Below are 24709 nucleotides of genomic sequence, written 5' to 3' on the forward strand. Positions count from 1 at the left end.
GCACCAGTGTTTAGGCAGAACAAAAAATAAAATTAAAAGCTTGTGTTAATGAGTGACACATAAAACATATTAGAGTCATGTATGAAGGAAGAGTTGGTCTTTGCAGATTAATACTTTTGAAAAGCTCTTTACAATCTTATCAAGACAAGAAGTTTTTAAAATAATGAGAATTTTCTAGGGCAGTATCTCCCAAGTTTTGAGTTTGTTCTTACAGTTCTGTCAAAAGATAAGGTAGTCAGCTCTATGGACTTTCTCAGTGTGTCTACTTTTCATCCTATTTCTCAGGTCCCAGAAGAGTTCCACTTAATAAAATTGTAGCTGCTTCAATAATGTTTGATTTCACCTTTGTCAACAAAAAAAAAAGGAAAAGTTTGGTCCCACTGTAAAGCAAAGCAACAGCTGGCATTCATGGTGACTTCACTAGACAAAGCTATGTATGAATATCAGCAAGAAAGCAAATGTGCATGAATTTTCACTGAAAAAAGCAATTTTGCTTATCATTCTAATAGTAAGATTTAAACTTTCTTGTGAAGTTAATTATGGGATGCTAGTAAAGGTAATATAAGTGATTATTGTCATATTGGCATTTATTTCAACGAACTCTGTAATTTTAACTATGGGTTTATCTGTGAAGTTAAAATTTGTAAGTAGTTTTTAAAGTTATTTTGGAAATTTATTTACTTGCATTTTTGATTCTGCAAAGACTGAATATAAAAGACATTGATGGTAACATCAGTTTACATAGAAGAAGTTTTCTTTGATCAAAACTCATTTGTAATAGTTCAATTGCATTAGTTGAATGATGAAGATGAATGGGAAGATGAATTTGTAGGTGAATGAGTAAGATCTATGCAGCTTATCTAATAAAAATGAAAAATAACCTCATTAATATTAAGGTATGATTATGAATAACACTGCAGTTCCACCTGATGAATCTCTATTCCTTTTAGCAAACAAAATATTTTTCTAAGCTGTGCTGTTGAATTCTCTTACTGCTGTAGACAAAAGTAGTACCTTGTGCATTAGGATTGACAGTTCATATTTCCAAAATATAAACTGCATCAATAATAAAAATTCTGTGATTTAGTAAAACTCTGCCCACATAATACAGCTGTAAGAATTGGGATTAAAACCTGGCACCAGTGAAGTAATCTGTTGAATTTGTAACTAATGTTTCACCTGTAATTTGTAGCTGATGCTCTGCACATAGTTACACATGCTGATTTAACAGTTCTTGGGTTAGTGCTTTAAAAACACATCTGACCTTAAAGTTTCTGGCTTTTTTTTTTTTTCTGGATTCATTTTGAACTTAGTCCTGCAGGGTGATAAATGCTCTTTGTAAGCCTGAAAATTGACTTCAGTTATTCTCAGGAGGGACAGTGCAGTGTTGAGCAGCATTTTTAACAGAGCATGCACGCATCCTCCTGTACTGCCAAAAAGGTATGGATCAAGTGCTGCCATGTTCAGCTTTTTAGTTTGGATGCATTCACTGCATGCTACAGTGATTTCATGTGATAGTCAGGCCTGTGGGGAATTCCATGTATTTGTGGTGTTCCTGAATGTAAGGCAAAATTGGATCCCAAGTTTTTGGCATACTCGGATTTCTGCTGATTATTAAAAATGTGGGGTCTGTTTAAAAAGCTTAGTGCCTAAAGCAGAATGGGTTTTAATGCTGGAATACTGTATCAGGTAGCAGTTAATGAGAGAGACTATCGAGATGAATTTAAGAAGAAAATTCCCCCTCAAATGTTATTTCAGTGTTCCATACATGTCTTCTAGATTTTTATCATGTGACTAAGAGAAAGCAGAAATCCCTGAGTATAAGTTGTTGTTTAATGCAGGAAGACACATCATTTTTCTGTACTGTCATGGTGTTTCACTGGCTTGGGCTTGCTCTTGTGGGATATCAGAGGGGGCTTAGCAGCCTTCTTGAACCTGCATGTCCAGGAGCACATCAGGGGAGATCTTCTCCTGGGGTGACTTTTCCCAGCTGATTATCACTAGGACCACACTGCAGAGGGCATCTCAGCTTTGTGATGGTGTATAGTTCATGAGGATGTACAGTTCATGATGATGTACAGTTCATGAGGATGTACAGTTCATGAGGATGTACAGTTCATGATGAGATACAGTTCCTGATGAGGTACAGTTCATGAGGATGTACAGTTCATGAGGATGTACAGTTCCTGATGGTGTGCAGTTCATGAGGAGGTGCAGTTCATGAGGATGTACAGTTCCTGATGGTGTAACAGTTCCTCATGGTGTAACAGTTCCTGATGAGGTACAGTTCATGAGGAGGTACAGTTCCTGATGGTGTACAGTTCCTGATGGTGTAACAGTTCCTGAGGAGGTACAGTTCATGAGGAGGTACAGTTCATGAGGAGGTACAGTTCCTGATGGTGTACAGTTCCTGATGGTGTACAGTTCACGATGGTGTACAGTTCCTGATGGTGTACAGTTCACGATGGTGTATAGTTCCTGATGGTGTAACAGTTCCTGATGGTGTACAATACCTTGTTTTCCAAGCAAGCATTCCAGGCAGTACCTGTTCTGAAGTCAAGAGTGAGGAGCAGAGTTGACTCTCTCCTCCAGCCCCAGAAGCCTAAGCCACCTACCAGATTCCAAAAGCTCCCCCATATCAGTCCCATGTGTCCAGCCAAGCAGCCAAAATCTGTAACTTCCAAGCTCTCAGCTCTGCAATCTAATGACAATATGGAGCCACCAAAGTTTGCTGCATATTTAAACTGTCTGGAGTATAAAAGTAATTCACGTGCGTTGTCAAAATAAGTGATGTAAGGAAAAACGTTCTGCTTTTATTATTCACTTGTCAATTCAGTGTAGCAAAGCTATTTTGAGTGTACATGAATTTCTGTAATCCTTCCAATCTGCTACAGAGTTCAGCAACTGTCTGGATATAGGATCAGTATGGCCAGAACAATGTGCCAGGTTTTCACTCAATTAGGCATGGATTCAAAGCAGCGCTCTGCATATGTCATGGTGGAAGTCTGTATTTCACTGTCAAAGTACGTTGGTTTTTTGGTGATTAATTTGCTGAAAATAATTTTTGTTCCCCAGATGTGTTTCAGCTTCATTTTGTGCAAATTAGGTGGAAAAGCTTTGATTATTTTATGGTATTTGATTTTTGTCTACTTCTGTAGCAGCAGTAAGAGTATTTTTCACAATTGGTAAAGACATTATATATAAGGCAGCTGGATTGCATTGTTTCGGGGGTCTAAATTAATTGCCTACAACACATATATGACATTTCCAGTACTTTGGTTTGTCTGTAAAATTGAGAAGCTGAGATTTCAGTGCAACATCTCTTTTAACTATGGCATTCTGTCTTGCAGCTACAATGCATGTAAACAAGTAATTAGTTCCACTCATCCTAAAACAACAGTGTTGCAATTCATTCCTAACTGAGATAATTTTGTATTCCTTGTCATATACAGGAGAAGAAAAAAAAATATAGAGAGATAATACTTCCACACTACAAGTCCATGTACTGCTGACATGGAATATGTGGAGAATTTCATACTTGAAGGAAGGAATGGAAAAATAATCTAATGTGTTGTTTATATGGTGATGATATATATCTTTGAGACATATGTTAGCTCTTGGAGTATTGAATGCTCTCTAGGTGAAGATACATTGCTCAGTTTTTATAAAGATATTTTTATGTATATTTTGGATAAAAGCCCAAACTCTTTCAAATAATTTGAGCTAAGGGATTAAGTAGGTAACCTGAAATTGAGGATGGATTATTTTATACCTGGTTATAAATAATCATGTACAGAAATAAGATATGTATTTCTTTGAAAGCTGTTGCACATTTCCAAAGATTGGAAAGTCAAATTTTAAGTGGGAAGTGTTCTTGTTAAGCAAAAAAGTACTAAGAATATTTATCATATATTGAACTAAAAATATGTATGCTAACTTCCAAATGGGGATTAAGGCTGTGGATAACAATAGGGAATAATGTAGAAATGGAAAATTGAAAGCAGCTGAGGCTGTGTCCTTTAGCCTTATGCTCTGAGATCTTACAAACTAATTTGGGTTTACTACATACGTATTGCAATACCAAGAGGCATCATTGAAACATTTATTGAGTTTTTCAGTGTCCATTTTTGTTAGTTTTCCTCTACCAGGTTGGAAGTGTGTTATGAAGTGTGAACACTTGCCAAACTCGTGTTGTCCATGCACAGTGAGCATTCATGCATTTGTGCAGAGTTAGACACATTGGAACCCTCAGTAACTCTGTGCAGAAATAAACCTTCACAACTGTGAACTTGTTGTGTCCCTTTCCAGAATTTATGTGTAAGCAGTTTTCTAAATGCTGCTGTATTTAACTATAATGGCCATTGCTATTCCATTTAGGTGAGCTTGATTAAAGCAATAGAAGATCAAGGATTTGTTATTGACAAATCACAAAGGTCGAAATAGACTTCAAAATGATGAGAAGCAAAATAGTCTTGTGAAGAGTTTTTTTGGTCTGTTGTTTTAAACCCGCAATCCATAGTCACTCTGCAGCCATTTAAGAATAAAGAATGAGATGGATACAAATAACATCCTAATAATCCATAACATTGTTGGTTTTGTAAAGCAGATTTCATATTTCTGCTATCACAATTGGCTGGTGCCGTGTTTTTGCTAGTTGTTCTGTTTTAGATAAGTCTGATATTTTGAAGTCATAAATGTAAAGTCTGGCAGAGGAACACTTGAGATATTTCAATTTTGGCATTTGGTCAGTTGTTAGAGTTAATAGGAGTGGTTTGAGTTGCAGGGTGCCCACTGTAACAGTGATGTTAAAAATTTTATAATTAGTTGTTCAACTGGAAATGTTGGTTGTCCATTGATCATCCAGGGGCACAATGGTGATACATTTGTCAACTGTACGAGTGTGTGCATGATTGTGTTCTTTAGTGGTGGCAAAAAGAGCTACTGAAAAAACACCTGATCACTTTTTTAAAAAGTATCATTTTTAACTCTTGTTGGGTCTTTTTTGTTCTTTTTTTTTTTTTTTAGGTCATAAAAATTCAAGTAGTTTGTTTTTTAAATATCAAGTTACATTCCAATTCTGCTTTCTTTTAAAAGACTTCCGTAATAAAATCACGACTTTCATCAGCACAATTACTAGTTGATTTACTTTGGCATACCCTTCTCTGCCTAGAGAGACATGAATGACACACTTGACTGTTGAATGAGGCATTCAGACACTTGAAGAGAATGGGTTTTCATCTTCTTTTAAAGTTAACCTTGTGCCAAACTTTTGTAGAGGCTGTGGAGGTGATTATTTCATGTTGCATAAATGTCACTTCCTTCACATAGACGTTTTGAAAGGGCATTCCTTGGTCATCACATCACTTCCATTTTAGTCAGGTTTGCTCTTGACCCAAATGCAAGCAAACTGCCTTTTTATTGTTTCCTAAATGAGGAAAACATTCCTTATTATGTATAAACTGTGTCAGTGGGTTTGTAGTTCAGACGTATGAATGAGAAATGGGCTAATGAATTTCTAAAGTGGGAAGAATCACAGTAATACCTGTCTATGAGAAATCATGAGAAAGATAGATAGATAGATAGATAGATAGATAGATAGATAGATAGATAGATAGATAGATAGATAGATAGATGGGTGGGTGGATGTGTGTGTGTGTGTGTGTGTATATATATATATATACACACACATTCATAAATATGTGTTATTTTTACATGCTATCGAATGATTAAAGATTCCGTTTTGTGTCAGGAGGATGCCAGAGGGACTCCATAAGGCAGAAATGAATTTGCAGTGCATAAAATGGTTTTGCTTATTTTCTTCTTTGTTTTTTCTGCAGGATTGCTCATCTTCAGAAGAATACAGCATTGCTGCAGCATTACTGCCCCTGACAACTGCCTTCTATAGGGTAAGTGTCTATTGCAACCACTGCAATCTTGTATTTTTTTTACATCACATACATAGTTAAAAGGGAGAAAGAGATGACAGGAGATACATGACAGGCAGGAAGATTAATTCTAAAATTTATTAATGTCAATGGAAATCATCAAATGGACTGATATGGACATTACTCCAGAAGGACGCTTATTGATGTTGGGTCATTATGATTATGAGACATACCCCCAGAACTAAATGCAGGCTATATGATGGGTTAGAGAATTGTCATTGAATTATATTTAGTCACTAAAATAATAGAAAAGAATAATTTCTGATGTTACTGTGTAAAAACTATTTATTGCAGTACTACTGGGTTTAATTTGGCATGTTAAACATGCACTGGCCAATATAATACAATGGTCACTGTAGTACAGTTGGCCAATAAAGTACTTGGCAAAAGTACAAGTGAAGTTTTCAGGCTGTGTAGTTGTTAATTTTGGAGGATATTGTGAATGGGTTGTTTTAACTATGTATTTGTTTTCAATGTCTTGTTTTGGTTTCTTTTTGGGGGGAAAGTACATAATGTTTGGTAGTGGCAAACTACAATATGATAGTAAATACAAAAATGTAAACAATGCAAATTTTGTAAGCAATTATTTTAGAAACAGAACTCTTGTAGTATGACTGTACTTATTTCAATGTCCCAATACAATAGCATTTTCACCAGTTCTGGGTAGCTCCAGTCCTGCTTTTTAGGATGTACATACCTGAGGAGATAAGTTCAGAATGTGGACTGGCTTGCAGTATTAAATAAGCTTTGTTTAATGTGAATGTTGTTGTACAGCCCAGTTTGGGAAATAAGTGCTTGGTCATTGGTACCTGGTACACTGGGATAATGCAAAACAGTAATTGCTTTGACAGCTTATCTACACATTAATAATATAGCAATTGAAAAATGCAACCTTCCACCTTCAGTCAGTCATTTTTGGTTTCAATTATATATTCTAATCAATTTCTGGGTTTTTTTGAACTAGAAAAAGATTCTGTCATGTTGTTTTTAGAATAAAAAATGTCAAACTTTACCAATCATAGAAACCAGAATCATCTGTTGAAAGCAAGAGCATATTGACAAACTTAAATGTGTAGATTTCTTGACATTTCTTATTTAGAATAGTACTTAACAACTTGTATGGAGCATGAAGTGGCAGGGTTTTTGCCTCTTCTAATTATTCAAACTGTAAAAAAGTTTTATTTAAGTGTGTTTTAGTTTATAGCTGTACATAATACCCCACAACTGCTTTTAGGGAAGAGTGTACAGAGTATTTTCATTCTCTTATGTAAAGTAGCATGGTGAGATGTTAAATTTTTCAGTCCCAGCAAATTGACTTTCTCCCATCTTTAGATCCAAGTTTATCTTTCTCTGTTCCCTCTGTTTTGAGTTCTTCAGTAGCAGAATTGTAGTTTCACATTTGCTGCTGCCACAAATACTTAATTTGAGGGAAGAGCTAAGGAGCTATAGAAATTTCCCTCTTCCCTATTTTACTCTTACTTATTTACTGCATAAATTCTACATTTTTAAGAAGCTTCTTCTTTCTTTTATTTTCTGGTTTTTAGTTTTGCTTATAAGAATAGCCAAGAGAGTCCACATAGCTCTTTACCTTGAGAGCTACAGGGAGTATTTTGGGCTGTTGGTGCAGGTTGGTTAGATTCCTACCTCGATAAATTTTGATCAAGTAAGCAAAAAAAAAAAAAAAAAAAAGGACAATAAAACCAGACGTTTTAATGTACTATCAGGAGTTTTGAAATAAGCTTAAACAAGTTTTGATTTCACCATCAAGCAGAGCAAAAATCTGGATTGAATATAAAATATATTTAAGTAATTTCATCTACACACTTGTATTTTTTGGTAGAGGTACCAAGATCTCACACCATTTCTCTCACAGAAAGTTCTCTGAAATCTTTTTTTAATAGCCTGGACTATTTAACTCTAAAAATATACTCAGGAAACTGTGAGTCCCTTGATGGAAGAAGCATGATGAGTTTTTTAATGTGCCTGACCTGAATTAAAAATTAAAATAACCTGACTATTAACTTGCAAAAGCCAGCTGTTAATGCATAATAGAAAAAGAATTTTGTTTTTCCCAGATCTAATCCTCAGGTTCAGTGATGGTCCCCTTTGGTATGTCCCATTAGATACAATTCTTTGGCAAAAGTACTTATTTTGGCATACAACTGTTCATACTAAACACAAACTGACATGCTGTTCGGAACATAAGATTATTGCACTGACTTTGCAGTGATTAGTTAAAAGTCAGGTTAACAGTTTAACGTTCAGTTTGAGTAGAACTTATATTTCTGAGTAAACTGAATATTTTTGAGTAAAAAATTATATTTTTGGAGGACCTTTCAGCTTCTCTAGAGCTTTTCAAAATTGTGTCATAGACTGGAGTGAATCTATTCTACCTGGCGTGAGGCTGTGCTTCAACATGAAGAATTCTCTTACCTCTGCCATACGATTGTGTTGATGCTTCCAGAGATGATGCAGTGCTTGGCAGGGTGCAGATGTTTTGTTGGTGTTTCTGTTCTCAGAATACCATGTTTAATGCCAGCAGCCTGTTAAATCTCATTTCACCCACCCCTTTTGAGACTGGGCAATGTTCTTAGCAGCCAGGAATAGACAGGAATTGTGCATCTGACAGTGGCACAGGGTTCCATTTGTGTGCACATCGGTGTCATTGCACAGGCACTGCTCCAAATCAAGTTATCAGTGACAAAATCTGTAGTAAATCTAAAAGTATAGTAGAGTTGTAAGAGTCTATGGAGTTCAGTCCAGTCTGATATTTTACCATTTATGTTTGCTGTAGCATTTTGATGGGGAATTGTAATGGGATTTCATGTCACAGCATTTCATTGTTAGTGTAATTCCTCTTGCTTCCAATGAAGTAGTATAAAGAAGTTACATGACTTCACAGTTCCTCAATGGAAACACTGTTGTGTTCATGAAATGTTAGGTTTCATTTTATTTATCCAAGACAAAGCAGAGCACAAATGAAACAATTACCTGTTCTTCCTAAATAACTTCACTGTGTTTTATCTGAACACAGAGCAAGTCAACAAGTGTTTGAGGTGTATAAGTAATGAGAAGGACATGGTTGAGTCCAACAGATAAACCAAGGAACTTAGCAGTAACACAACTTAAGACTTGGAGGTGATGTTGGTAAGATTTTGGAATGGTTGTGTCATGTATTAGCCTTGAGGGATTTTAAAATATTTTTGGTAAAACAGCAGAAAATTTAAAGGAGGGAGCAAGCTGGCATGATGTAACCCATCTTGTCTTAATGCCTTTGCTTATTTAAAAACTAGTCTAGGGTATTTCTACACAGATCCAATTAAAATTACAAGAAACATCACACTGTGTACAGCGTGCTAGGAGCTCTTGGGATGTCTGGTGAAATTTCAGAATTCTCCCTGAAGTCTGGTGAGTGATCTATTGTGAAACTTGATCAGGCAGGATTTGATCACACTCTAAGTCAGAGCTGATGGGATTAAAGTCATAGACAGGAAGTCAGCACTGGTTGCATATTTGTGGCCTGGAGTAATAATTGAATTTTTCTAGAAAAAATAGTCCCAATGCTTTTTAAAATTTTTAAATATTGGACACAAGCTGTTAGCAAAATGTGACTCATCAGTGACAGTGGACTTTGGTGTGTACTGTTAATGTCACAAAAACAAACAAATTTTTGCTTCTGGGTTAGAAAAAGGTTTTAGTTTACCATTAGTAATACCGTTGGAATTTTGTTTAAAATTGAAACAATATAAATAAAATGTATTTATACGTGAAGATAAAAGAATTTTTCCATGTTTTCATGGTACCAGTGACCCATGCCTAATTGGTATGTGCTCACTTCTTCTGTGTCTAAAGTGGAAATGTAGTATTCCTTGGTGCTGTGGAAAAGAGGTCCTGTTCTGTGTGGGGGAAGAGAGGAGGAGAGGCAAGGGACCTGTTTTAATCCTGTTTTCCTTGCATTAACTCATGCAGGAACAGTTTGGTGCTTGCACAACCAGCGCTGTCCCATCCGCAGGGATGGCTCTGGGCTCCCTGTTGGTGCCTGGCTCCCTGCCAGGCTGGCAGGATGTGGTGAGCCCCACGCTGCCTTGCTGGCAGCCCCGGGGCAGGCGGGCAGGATCAGGGCAGGCTCCAGCTCCAGCCTGTCCTGACAATGACAGTGACAATGACACAGCAGCAGAGCTGCCACCCCAGTGCTGCCCCAGGCAGGGGCCACCTCTCCATCTGCCCTCCCTGCAGCTCAGCTGATCCCTGGCACTCTGCTCAGTCCCTCTCGCATCCCTCACCCGCTGAATTTTAGACAAACAAATGTTAGACACAGTTGTGTTCCCCTCTCGACCTGATTGTGCAGATTATAGTAAAATTTTCCACCCCTCAGGGATCTTTTCCAAAATTTTATGACTAAAATGTCATGGTTAAACTGTGTATGATCATCTGTGTTCCCATGCCTTTCTACCACATTGCACAGTCCACAGTAGCACTTGCAAATTTCCTGTTGCTCAGCATTCAGAAGTGTTTGAATAAAGGAAATATCGTAATAAAAATACACTATTCTGAGAGCAAAGTTTTCTCTGTGTAGATGTTATGAATGGGGTTGCACATTTATAGACAAGCATTTCTTTAAATGGCAGTATTCAGAGCAGTAATATTTTTCAGAATCACAGGTTAATTAGAAAATGAGAAATTAATTTAAATTTCTGAGTCAGTTGTTTTTAATGGTTTGCTGTATGCTTGGAGAGTGCTGATCTAGTTTAGGCAAAAAATAACCCAAATGCAACAAAATTTCTCTCAGTTTGGATGTATTACATTCAAATTAACATTTGTCTTTTAGCAAGATGCACTGGAGACTGCTTTTGAATTTTTATGTGTCTAAATTATGTAATTCTTGGGAGGGAGAGAGGGAAAAACTGATTTTTTTTAATTGATTTTTTTTAATGCTTCTAAGCCACAAAATTTCAAATAAAATTTCGGTTGGATACTGATGTGAATTTTTTTGTAGAGCTTGAAATGGAATGAGAGAAATGAGTCTGCAGCTTTGGAAACTGGGGCTGTCTGAACTCCTTAGGAATGGCATCATTGGGCTGTTCCTCTCCATGGCTGCCCATTTTTCATTTGTACTCCATGTTCCTGTACTTTTGTTGAAAAGGAAAGAGAATTACATAAAATCAGAGACTTTTTTTCAGATTTTTTAAAAGAACAACACTTGGTGTAAATAATTTAACTTAAAATCTTTCGATATAGTACAGAACATTTATTCAGGTCATCTTAAGAATTATTCTGGCAGCATTTTTGTAAAGAAAAGGATTGTAGTCCAAGGGCTTTTTTTATAATCTTCAAGGAGAATACAAAATTGTGAGTTAAGTAAGAAGCTGAATTAATAAAAAAATGTGAAACTGGAAGTGTTTTGTGTTAATGCACCAATAGATATCATTTGAATGTTTTCCATAGTGAATTATATGTGGTGTTTTGCATAGCACAGTAATAAAATGAAAGTAATTTGAGTGTGTACTTTCCTAGCTGAAATGGATTACCAAGTTTCAGTAACAGCTATGGCAGATACTCAGTGGAAGAAAGCCTTTACTCCTTGAAATGCCTGAGTAAATGACTGCTCAACTCCAGAGCCTGGAGCTGGGTGTAGGAGGGATTCCCAGTTTCATGGATGAAGGCTTGCTCTGAAGATTGGAGGCAGGACTAGTGAAATTTAGAATAGTTTATAATATTTTAATCATTATCATTAACCCCCCCCCCCCTTCCAAGAGAGACCCATCAAGTTCAAGGTTAATTGTGTAACAGAAGCTTCATAATTTGAATTGTGCTCCTTTTTGTGTAGCAGGAGCTGTGAAGTCACAGGGAAGATAGTCCATGAAAGGCTGATGGGGAAAATCTGTGATGATGGGTGAAGAGTTGATTGCATTTTTGTGTCTTTGTCAGGCAGATTTTACAGTTAGTGTCAGCTGGAATCAGGGGAATATTGGTCCACCTACTGTGGAAAACAGTGGCATAATTTGGTACTAACATTATCTCTGTTACTCAATGACAGTATTACATTAGTGTTTATTTTAGAATTTGTGTGAATACCAGAGAATTGCATAAAGCTATTGGATGATGTACGTAACTTAGAAAAGCAAAATTAGTGGAGTTTTTTTGCATTTAACATAAGTTTTGATTTTTAACTTTAATTTCTGCCCAACTGTGATTGTTCCAAGTATTCTCATCAGCAGCAGCATGCTTTTAGCCTCCTAGAAAGCTAGGAAGATTTTCTGTGATGTGTTAGCTTTCTACACTGGAGTATTTTCATTCTTGCACTTAGTTTTTGTGCTTCCTTCTAAAACTTTCTGTCCTACTCTGGTGTGCTTGGATTAAAATCACTTCTACTTTAAAATTCTTCACTCTTGAATTGCTGGCTTTAATTTAGGAAACTCCCATCGTGAAAGACTTCCTTTATTGTCTTGGCAAGGAGTTTTGTCTGCTTCCATTAATTTTCTTTTTGTATCTCTATCCTGCCAGTTCTGATACTATCTTAGTCTATGGAAATGTTTTTGTGACTGAAATAGTATTAAGTAACATTATTTTTAGTACTAAAATTATTTTATTTATCCATTCTCAGAATGCTAATCCCTCTAATATAAAAATACATTAGGTTACCTGCTTAAAATGAACGTGGCTGTATCATATAATGGATAATAGAGAAGAAGCTGAACCACAAAGGAACATTTACAACCTTATCAAGTGTCTATATGAGCATTATTTGCATTCCTGGAAAATCCAGGAGCCTTAATTGTGGACCAGAATTGGTGGTGTTGCTTTTGTACAAAAGAACAGAAAAATGAAGATACTTACCCTCAAGAGCTTACAACAAGTATTTGAAATAAGTGATGATACTTGAAGCCAGTTTGAAGTATTGGAAGGAAGCTGTGGAGGCATCATTATTGCTCATGATTCATGACAGTTATCATTATTCATAATAATAATCATTACTCTTGGTGATTCTGTGCACCAGTAGGTTAATTAGGGCTGGAGTTTCAATAGACATGACCTAAAAGCAGGGTTTTATTGACTTTTGAGAGAGAATAATGTGGTTTCTTGGTGGGTGCTTATGAATACGAGTGGGGTCATGGAAGAGCATTTTTAAGGCAATGGTCAAAGTTCTGTCAATATTTCCAAACACTCCTCCAGTCAAAAGTTTTTATTACATCCATTAAAAGTTCTTTTCATAGAAATATTATAGTTCAGTAAATTATTTTTGTAAAAGCAAACATACTTTTCCTGTTAAAACAGGAATCTGAGGATTCTTGTTAGTTATGATCGAGTGCTTTTGCAGTATCCCTTGCAAACAGGGCACCCAAATGTCATCTCTGGTTCTTAAGATTTTAACTTGTGCACTTTGCTTCTGATAGATACATAATACATGCCAGTAGAATACATTTTATGTCTTTGCAGTAGAGAATATCTCACTTCCAAAACTATTTTTAGGTGGGGGAAAAAGAAACAGGAAAGTATAATACAACAGGTTAGCATATTAATAGGAGAGAATAACTGGAGAATGTTTTTAACATGTGTCTTTACAAGGAATTTAGGAACTCAATTACTGTGGTAACATCGCTCTGTTCAAGAAGCTGGCTTTCCCAGAATGATAACATAATGGAAAACATCATTTAGCAATCTGTAGCTCCTTTCCTTAGTGGTTTGTGGGAGGAAGTACTTAGTCAGGAAGAAAAAAAAGGAAATTTCCCCCAATTTAAAATGAGACGTAATGTTAAATTTTGTAAATTTCGTGTTACTGAGGGACTGACCCACTATTGCCTGGAATAAGGAGAAATCTTTCTGTTGCATTTCCTCTATATTGGATCACATCATTTGTAACTGATTTCACTTGAGCTTGTTTTCTAGAAATGATACATAACTCTGGTTTAAGAATATTGAGTTCGTTGTTGCCCGTCTCTTTATGTTGTTACTTCTAAGGGGGATTACAGTGTTACAGAAATTCTGATTCACTTAGAATTTCCACGCTGAAAGAATTTCTGGTGGCTTAATTAAAATCTAGTAAAGCTTCTGAGGTTAATGTGAAGGAATGTAAATGAAGTAACAGAGTCCCCCATGCGTTTTCCATATGTGTAAGTTCAGCTTTGCCTCCTCATCACCACATCCTTATCCCAGTAGAATGGAACTTTCTGCATGAAAACACAATTTCCTTCATTGAGTTCCATTTCATTGTGGCATTATTATCTGTCATGACTTGAGCACCATTATTTTATGTTTCCATGAGAGAGCAGATGCTTACAGATGGTAAGGCAGAGAAATTGCTGATATATTTGCATGTATTGCCTGCTGCTCTGTGAATGTCTCAGTTGCCATCCTAGATAGCTCACCAGCAATTTAAACTGAGTGTGACCAAAGAATTGAGGTGTCATAAATGCTTTTCTTCCTTACACCGTCAAGTGATTTAAGCCCATAATTGGAGTTTTTATCTCCTACTCTTGCTTTCATCCATATCCCTGCATTTTTTTTTCCATTTGCTGGTTCTGTACCCTTCATGATGGTACCTGCAGTTGGAATTCTTGGTAGGATGCTCTTCTTGACTTCCTCTGATTAATCACAGCCCTCTGAACTTGTGCATTCCCCATCAGCTCATTGTCATGAGTTCATAACACTGTGCCAGTAAGAATTCACAGGGCAGGTGTGTGGTGGCTCTCCTCTTCCTCGTGCACTGCACGTGCCCAAACTGCACCTTACCATTTGGCAGAACTCTTCCTGACAATATCCTGCTCTGTAAGGCACTTCCATTCAGCACCTCCACAGCCATTTTCTTTGTTGGTCAAACTGGACTTTGTTTGATCTCTCAAATGGCTTAGCTCAGAGTGCAATTTCAGTTTTCTCATCCTTACTTTCAGAATTCTTCATAATGCTGCTGTTCCTATTTTTGCCCATCCTCTTTCTTTCACCTGAACCATGTAGTGTATATATATATATATATATATAAAATTTGTATTGTCAAGGTGAGATCTACTACTGCCAAATTTTTATGTATTTGCAATTTGTATTCTGTATTGTACCCTTACATGTTTCAAATTTGCTCATCCTGTTCTTGAGGGCTACTTGAGGACTATTGTTTTAATAGTTTCTTCAGATAAGGAAATGCTGCATATTGAGAGAAATTCAGAAATAATTTGATCGGTGAAGATAGAGAAAGCTCCCATAGAAGAAGGAAAATAGTAATTAAAGAACTGCTAGAATGAAGTAACAGAAGAACTTCAAGTAGTTACTTTACTACCCCCTTGGGGGATTACTTAGATGCTCTACTTAGCTGGGCTTTAAGTTATGTATCAGGTAATAATTCTAAGAACCATTATTTGAATATTGGTAAAACCCATAAACTTGTGAGATTTACAGGGTTTATTTATTTCTGAGCACAGACCTGGATAACAACTTTGTTGCTGTGGGTTGTTTTTGTGGGTAGAGCCAGTGCCACCATTCCAGTGCACTCGCAGGTGCACACTCACTGCTAAACCACCTGATCCAAAGAGATTTAGTGACTTTTTAAGATATTTTCAAAATAACTGTATCAAAAACTCTTTCAAAATAAGTGTGTCAAAATAACTTGAAAAACTCTTCAGATGGATTCAACACTTAACTGAGAATTTGTGAAATCTGTATCTTAACTAATGGATTTAACACACCAAACCTTCATTGTGATGTATAGAGAGAGAAAAATCAAACTATTTCTCATCCACTTTGTGGAATTTAACCTTATTTAGAACTGTGAAGTTCTAGTATGAAAATGTCTTCTCTTTTTTGTGGGATCTGAACATACATCATTCTAGACTTACATCATTCTAGGTTTTAGTTCCCTTTCTTTCTTTGTATAACAGAACTATTTAAATCTCTTTTTATCTCTTTGGAGAAAGAAGTATGTTATTATGTGTATTCTTTAATGTTACTGGGAACTTTGTATTAGCATCTATCCATCTTGAGAAATCCATGTAGAAATCTGAGGCATTCTGCGTGGCTTTAAGTAATGTCTAGTAAATGACACATGACCTTCAGGAATCTAGGATTAGAGGTCATGAGTAATTAGATGTTTAAGTGACTTTTGCCAGAAAATGTATACAGTAAATAAAGCTCCATCCAGAACTACATCCCATTTTTGCAAAATTCTAGAATTCTATTGCCCTCTGCTGGTTTAGTGTACCTGGCTGTGACTTGGTAGCGCTGAATTATGAATGAATTGACCTTCCTTTTATTTTTCATGGTGAAATAATAGCAGATAAACATTTTAGTGGACTACTTTACTACTATTTTATTTTAAAATAGAAGTCAATCCTGAGTCTGACTTGGTGACAGGAAAGGGGGCAAATGTTTTCTTTTTTTTGTTGCTGAGATTTTCAGGTTGGAGACGAAGCTCATTTTAGTATTTCACCATTTTTTTCTAAAGCAGTAAAATAGAAATTAATAGAGGCATTGCAGTTCTTCCTTCATGTTTTTATGACATTTCCTCACATTTGTGTGCATAATAAGTGTGGGTATAATTTTATAGTTTAGATCAAATAGGAAAGTCATCAACTGAATTGAATTTTTTGACTGATGTTATCCATGCAGCACAAAGTCAGAGTTGAAAGCATATTCATGTACAATTACACTTGTTGGAATATGTGTGTGTAATGGCTTTAAAGTGAGGTAGGGTAGATTTAGAATAGGTGATAAGAATAAATTGTTAAATGCAAGGGGGATGAGACATGAGGGAGGGCTGCCCAGAGAAGCTGTGGCTGCCCCATCCTGGGAGTGTTGCAGGCCAGGTTGGATGGGGCTCTGAGGCACCTGGGAGAGTGGAGGTGTCCCTGCCTGTGGCAGGGGTGCTGGAGCTGGATGATCCTCAAGGCAGCCATCCTGTGGTTCTGTGCCACACACTCTGTGCTGCACTGGGATCTGCAGGTGGGACGCAGATAAGGCTCTGTCCTGCTGGTCAGTCAGTCAGGGCTGATCCTGGGGACAACTTTGAAGTTTTTTGGGATGAGCAGGATCTGTGTGGGCACAGCATGGATGTGCCTGCAGGGCTGGCTGGTAGAACATGTTAGCATGCAGAATTTGGTTTGCATCACTTGGGCAAGGGTGGCTGCAGTAACTGGTACCTGCTCCTGGCATGCTGGAGGTGCTGACTGGATGTTTATCTAAGCAAGGACAGGGACAGGGAGCAGCTCTTTTAATTAGCAGTGCACTGTGTCCTGATGATCTCCAAGCCTGCAGATTGCAGGGGTAAGTGTAACCAGTAGAGGAGAGAAGGAGCTTGGGCATGCAAAGGGGCTGCAGTAGCTTCCTCAGAGGGGTCAGATGATGACCACAGGCAGTGATTCCTCCAGGAGCTGAGGAGGAAGCTACTCTTTGCCTTCAGCAGCATCCTCCTTCTCACTTGTTCTGCTGCATCTTCTCAGCAAATATATCCTAACCAATAGCTCCGGCTGTCATTTGGAGACAGAAATACATTTTATTTTTGTAGTAAACTGGATTTCTCCAAAAAACAGTGCACTGTTGAGTTTGCCCCTTCATTTCCATAACTGAGAGACATGCAGCAAAATCCTGTGACAAAAGAGCAATTAGGTATGTTCATATGTTATTCTTTTTGGTTTGAAAATCACTTTTCAACTCCACAATCAATAGTTGGATGCTCTGCTTTGCTATAATAAACTTCCTTCTTTAAACTTTTATGGTGTAAAGGGTAGTAACTGCTGAGTGACCAGCACAACAGATGCTTTTCTTTATCTGAAACAAGCAATCTAGATAATTCAATGTTACAGAGACATTCTTTGAGGGCCTGGACCCCACAGTAAGTTTGGGAGTCCTGGAACTGGTGCATATTAGTGAGCTGCAGATATCATTTTCACAATCAGAAATATCCAGTGTAGGGAAACAGGGAAAAAATTCTAGGCAGGTGTTACCCAGTACCTCTCAGTAAGGTGGAAATAATGGCAAGATAATTCCTGAATTCAGGAAGTTGCCTGTATAGTCTTACATAGCAAGTCCCAAACCTACCTTGTGTTCTCTCAAACTGTAATATGTAATTCATTATTTTGATTGGGGTAATGTCTGTTTCATACAGATTTTTGGGAAGGGAGCATTTGGGGGTTTTAAGTTTCATTAATTTGTTTAAAGGACTCAGTGTCCTTTGCAGAAGTTAACTGATTTTCTGCTGGTTGTTACAATTTACACCTCCATGCTCTTTCTGTCATACTGACAGTTTTAGAATAAGGACTTCATCAGTCAGAACTATTTTTATTTTCTTCTGGGGTCTCTTTTAAGCTCTCAGTCCCTAAATCTTCCCTTACAAGTAGGAAATTCTTTTGCTGCCTCCTGCATTCATTCTGTCTGGCAGGAGTGAGTTACTGGGACAGAGGGAAAGCACAAATATCATTGTAGTTTAGCTGCCCTGTGGAGAGCTAGGTGAAGATATGTTTTATATATGTAGTATTTCATGATGGAAAACACCAAACTACTGTTCTACTTAAACTGGAGAAATTCTGAGCAAATTCTTTGGAGTGCAGCAGTAAACATGGGGGCCCTTTTGATGTTTTAGGTGAGTTTCCATTCTAGGGAAGTGGGCTGACTAAGAACTCTCAGCATAGAAAATATAGACACTGCAAACTTCATGGAATGCTTATGTTTGTACCAAGAGTATTTTTAGTCCATGGGTTTAGGCTGCATGGAAGAGCAGTGTGCTTCTTGAGGTTGGTATTGTTATTGCTTTTTTTACAAACAAACTAACCCAAACAAGCAGAGAATCCAACGTGATTTTGCCCAAAATAACTGGCAGAGCCAGGAACTGCAAGTCCTGATTTTGATTCTGTGCTCTGGCCACTATCAGGTTTTACCATTTGTTTCAACACATGCAGGTGATGAGAAGGATAATATTTATGATCACTGAGCTTTTTTTGATGTGTTTTCTTTCATGCTTTTGTAAACAAACTTTTTTTTTTTAATTTGGTCTAGGAGTTATTGTCAGTGTTGATTTATGTTGTTATATGTGAACATAAATCTCCGTTGTTTAAAAATTACATTTTGTACATGGCTGTTCATGATTTTAAATTATGAGCACAGGAAGAGCATCTAAAAGTCCCTCAGCTTTCCTGTCATGTTTGTCCCCATGTGAAAATAATTTATCTCATTTTTATTTCTTTAGACCCACTTTTAGGAGCTTAAACTTCCTTTTGAGTTTGTGTCAAAGATCACCCCTTTTCTACCCAGTTTCCACAATTACCTGATGTGGGTTGAGTCATCAAAGGCAACTGAGGATGTTGACAGCCAGCTCACTCCTTTGTGTGCATTTACTGCACAAATTGACATGAGTTAACTCTACCAGCTAGCTAGGCTTGAGCAGACTTTTTATTTTCTTTCTCCCTTAGTTTTCTTTCCCCTTTTTCTTTATTTTCCCCTTTTACCTTCCCCCTCTTCTTGACATTCATACACCCTTTTTGTAGACCTGTTGTGACTGGGAATTCAGTCCCAGTGAAAAAACAAATAATAAATGAAAGTAAAAGTCATTACATGGCTTTAGCACTAACATTTGCTTTCAAGCTATGTTGTCCATGTTTTTATTCCATGATTTACCCATCATCCCTATTCCTCTGTAACACAGGTTTTGTGCATCTGTATTTTGAGGTAGGCCAATGATTGGGCCAGATCAGTTTGTGGCCCCTGTGGTGTGTCTTTTGTATGATTAGGTTTTTTCAAGGGAATGTCCAGCAGTCCCTACAAAGATGAGTAGGACCCTGTTTGTGCTGACCTGTTCTGGGATTTAGCAGCTAGATCAGGCGTGGGAGATCAGTTATCATTTCCTGTGATCTTCCATGAGCTGCACCATAACTGAAACTAAGGCATCTGGTAAACAAACCAGATATCTGCTCTCTCAGCCTGCATTAAATAAACAAAGTCACATTGAACACTATTTGAGTAGATATAGATTTCTTAACAGGTTACCAAGAAATTTTTATTAAATTCTTTATGATCGAATTAAAATTATTCTGCTCACTTTTAGATGGCTAAGCACAAGAAGGCACTTCAGTTGGGTAAATTTTATTAGCATGTCACATAGCCTTTCCTCAGCTATGGAATTTTCAAGAACCTTTGATAGGGAATAAGTACATGGCACATGATCAGGACTTTCAGTTCATGCTGTACTTGGAGGAGCCTAGAGAGGAAAACACAGTTTGAGGAATTGCAAAACCGGAAATCTGTAAACCAGACTGCAAAATTTTGGTTGTAATTTCCTACCCTTCCATTTGAATGCCCAACTGCCAGCCAGGGAAATGTTGAAAGTACTGACTGTTCTGTACAATTCTGCAATTACAAATATTAATTGGAGTAGTATTCATGCCCTCCAGGAAAGTGGTTCAGAACATAATCACTACAGTAAAATCTAAGTTCTAGATATTGTGTGTTTCAGGTAATAGGTGGTATTGTGAGTGAAAGCCATTAAATGAGGCACCCAGTAATGTACTTTATTACTTCATTCTTCAGGTCTACTGCAGAAATTATTGTAAGCACAAATTTAGATTACCTGCTTCTTTGCCACATGCAGTATACAAGACTTATTTTTTTAAATAAGTAGTAGCCTTATTTTTTTAAAAACTAAGAATATGATTAAAGATTTCATTATTTGGGTCATTGAAATAAATTTCCTTTCTTTGTATGTGGTTATCAAGAATATTAAACAACTCCCTGGGAGACTAGTGCAACCTAAATAAATAGATGTACTTGAAAAAAATGGTTCATTCATAATGACTAATGCTGTAACAATTCTGGGTTTGTTTGAGACTTTACAGTGATCCAGACCCTTGTGACTTCAAAGAACATACCCAAATTAGCAGTCTTTCAGGAATTGGATTTGGGTCATGCAGTTCAGTAAATAACACTGAAGATAACGATGTATCTCATCTTCTGCTGTTGCAACAAATGCAGATTATCGGAAGGACTCAGCTGACACTTACATTAAATTTCATTACTACCGTTCTAAATAAAATGAAAAATCATTTTCATCTGTTTGAATACTGATTTCTGTGTTGTACAACAAGGTTATTAAAAATACTGTGGTTTGTTGGCAAGGAAGATGTTTTATATTACAAGTGTGTTCTGTACTGTTATCACAAAATTCTTACCTCAGTTCTCATTTTTCTACTCTGAATCAAGAAGACCATGCCTGGCACTGGCATTAGACTTGTATACAACCTTCCTGTGTGTTAATTTCTTGAATGGCACTAAACTGGAGATAATTTCTCTAGCCCATATTGCAGTATATATATATTCATATATTGATATATATATACAGTTGATATATTTCATATTTCAGTCTGTACTACTAATCATATATATATACACGTATGTGTGTGTCAGTTCTGAAGTCATAGCCTTTAAAAGAAATTGAATAATAGGACTGATTGGTCAACTTTGCACATTTTTTGCTTTCAGAAATTAGCACCTGGGGTTAGTCAGTTTGCTTACACCTGTGTACAAGATCATCCTATCTGGACTAACCAGCAGTTCTGGGAAACAACCTTCTATAGCAACGTGCAGAATCAAGTTCGCTCCCTCTACCTTACAGCCAAAGATGACAACCATGCAGTGCAGTTGAAACAAAAGGTAGGAGACTCTATTAAAATATTAAAGTAATATTTTTATTCACATATTAATTGTCTCCTAGGTTACACAGAGTTAAGTAATGGTTTTTCCAATTTTACATGTTTTTCTTTCATTTTCTCCTGCGTTACACAGTATGCAATAACATGAGAAATAATAGAAATTTACATTTATCTGCAAAGCATTATAATTTGATGTTAGCTCAGCTTAGTGTGCAAAAAACATTTGCAAGATACCTAGTCATTCATTAATTTAACATCAGGCTTTAGGTCACTAATATCAGCTGCCAGATTCCTTTATTCTACTTTGACTGTGTGCCATCTACCTAGTTGCTTTAAGCTAATGCTAGAATTGGACTCCAGCATATAAAAACACGAATGTTTCAGCTGGTCTGGAAGCTATTTATATAAAAGTTTCCCTCACCTGAACATCCTAGGAATTTGGAGAATATTGCCAGCATTGAGCCATGAGCTGCATGTTATTTCTCAATCTGATTTATGCTTGTTCTTATTTGAGCTAAGTGGATAAGCTGAGGAGAGCAGCTGTGTTAAAATCAGTTAAAATCACCACTCTGAAGAAACATGGAAGATTGGATGGCATTAAAAAAACCTTAAAAGCAATGATGTTATTTAGATCTGCCCACATTGTGCTACTGGTGCATTTCAGTAAACTGCTCTCAAACCTCAGTTCCCATAATCAGAACTCTCCTTAAACCCTGTTGAGGGTAGTTATTTGCTCTTTCTTTTTAAATGAATATATTATTTAAATAACTGAAGAAGTTTAATTAGCAATGTAATAAGTAAAGCTTTGGCCAAGTATTTTTTTTGTTGTTGTTGTTGTAGCTTTATCTTTTCTTCTATGTCTTTATATTTCTTTCTCTGTGTCTTCTAGGAGAAACCTCCTGCAGACCAGGAGAAGACAGCAATGGACCTGGCTGCTGAGCAGCTGAGGTTATGGCCAACCCTTAATAAACAGACACAGCAGGAGCTGGTCCAGAATGAGGAAAGCACAGTTTTCAGCCAGGCCATTCATTTTGCCAACCTCATGGTCTACCTGCTGGTACCCCTGGATACAAGTAAGAACAAGCTGCTGAGGACATCAGCCACTGGGGATTGGGAGAGTGGAAGCAACAGCATTGTCACAAACAGGTGGGTACCCAAGGCCAGGGCTCATCCAGCAGGATAGGCCACAGCTTGCACAGTGGCTGTACTCTAAATACCAGATTGTTTCAGCATCTTCACCTCCTTTCAAGTTCAGTAGTTGAGTAGAAGTCTAACATGATTCCTCTCAAATAACAGAATTTTGTCTGGAGTGATTCCATTTAAAGGAACATTGTATTGTCCCAGTAAGAATTTTTAATCTAGTAATGCAGATGTTGAAGACAAACATGGGGTTTGGTGAGAAAGAAAACAGCAGCCCCAAACCCACTCTGTTAGTTTTTATATAACTTGAAAAACCACTGTATGAACCTAAAATCGAGACAGCATTTGTATAGCATCTATAAAATCATCATTTCTGTGCAACAGCTGCAAAGGAGGAAAGGCACTGAGGTCACAAAAAGCAAGAGGACTAAACCACAATGGCAAAGGTTAAATTACTAAGGAAGCAGTAGGAGTATAACACCAGTTCCATTCATTCCCTAGCATGCAAATCCAGGACATTTCATAACAAGCCTTCCTCCCTCTTTGTTTATTGTCTTCATTATCACCTCTCTGTACAAATTCTCACTTGATAAAATTATAGAACACTATGTGAGTACATTGGCATCAAGTAAAAGACTATCAGAATGAAGCTCCCCATGGAGTTACTAATTTCTGCTGACTACACACCTCTAATCTCAGGCATTAGGATGTGCTCAGTAGACTGCTTGTGGTGTATGTTGCAATCTATTAATTTGACCCCAAATATTATTATGGGAGGCATTTTTAGCCATTCAAAGTACATCTCCCACTGACTTGCTTGCTTATCTAATGCACAAAAAATTTTTCTTAGAATCTTTTTAGCTTTTGATTGCTTTCCTCTGTAACCAAAATATACAATTAATGATTTTCTCTATATAACTGGATATTTGCTTACCACGGGTTGCAAATACTTTACTTGACTTTATGAAGGGAAGATCCAGAGCTTACTTCCAAAAACCTGGTTTTTTTCTTCTGGGCCTATCTGTGTTGAACTCATGGAGAGAAAATTGCCCAATATCATCATTCATGAAGTTTTGGCAATGAAAGTACAATGTAATTGTGGTACCACCATATGCTTTTAGCATGGTTTGTGAATTGTAACTAGGAAAAACCCACACAGCTTGTCAGTGTCTGTTCAAGTGTCACATGTGCATCACCAGCTGAATTGTTCACACTTGTTGCTGCTTTTATTTCTGCCCTTAGCATTGCAGGCAGTGTTGCAGAGAGTTATGACACTGAGAGTGGGTTTGAGGACTCAGAGAACAATGATGTTGCGAACGCTGTCGTGCGCTTCATCACCAGATTTATTGACAAGGTCTGCACAGAAAGTGGTGTCACACAGGATCACATCAAGGGTCTGCACTGCATGATACCAGGTAGGAATTGTCACAAAGAGGTGCTTTATAATCTTCTTTCTTTTCCTAATGCACTTGTTAATTTGAGTTACCTTCAAATAAGTTAGAGCGTTAGATTTCTTTTCCAGACTGTAATTGCTGTTGAATGTCAGATAATTATTTTCTTGATGTCAAAATGTGAGAATTTCAGAATTATCAGAGTTTTGATTTCAGGGCAGCTTTCTCTTTCCCATTGTGTGAGACTTCATTTATGGTGTTCCTACTTTTCAGGCATTGTAGCAATGCACATAGAGACTCTGGAGGCTGTCCATCGTGAGAGTAGGAGGCTTCCACCAATACAGAAGGCAAGTGTTATGAAATGTATTTGTATTCTTTACAAGTAGTTGAATCATTAAACCTTGTCATCTTTTTTTTTTTCCTCACATAATGTTATGAGGAAATATCAAAACATTAAAAGAAAATTTCCCCTAGTGATAAATAAAGTGCTTGGCTTTGGTCTCATGAAATATGAAACTAGTAGAGCCAGACCTCTGATCATAAACAAGCTGTTGCATGCCCACTGCTTTTTGTGACCCATTTCTCTTCCTTGAGTCCAAACTCCATCTCCCTT

At 37.0% G+C, this 24709-nt stretch overlaps 1 protein-coding gene across 5 annotated transcripts in view; it reads left to right on the forward strand.

The window, feature by feature from the left end:
* The window catches only part of SBF2 (SET binding factor 2), a 231945-nt gene that overhangs the window by 160282 nt on the left and 46954 nt on the right, over positions 1-24709 (forward strand). For all 5 annotated transcript variants that reach the window (XM_036384030.2, XM_036384033.2, XM_036384035.2 and 2 more), the window contains exons 17-21: positions 5838-5906; positions 21396-21566; positions 22455-22711; positions 23948-24120; positions 24370-24443. In XM_036384030.2, the coding sequence (XP_036239923.1) occupies positions 5838-5906; positions 21396-21566; positions 22455-22711; positions 23948-24120; positions 24370-24443 (744 nt within the window). The remainder of the gene's footprint in view (positions 1-5837; positions 5907-21395; positions 21567-22454; positions 22712-23947; positions 24121-24369; positions 24444-24709) is intronic.

The sequence above is a fragment of the Molothrus ater genome, chromosome 6 (genome assembly GCF_012460135.2).
Source record: "Molothrus ater isolate BHLD 08-10-18 breed brown headed cowbird chromosome 6, BPBGC_Mater_1.1, whole genome shotgun sequence".
In the NCBI taxonomy this organism is placed as follows: domain Eukaryota; kingdom Metazoa; phylum Chordata; class Aves; order Passeriformes; family Icteridae; genus Molothrus; species Molothrus ater.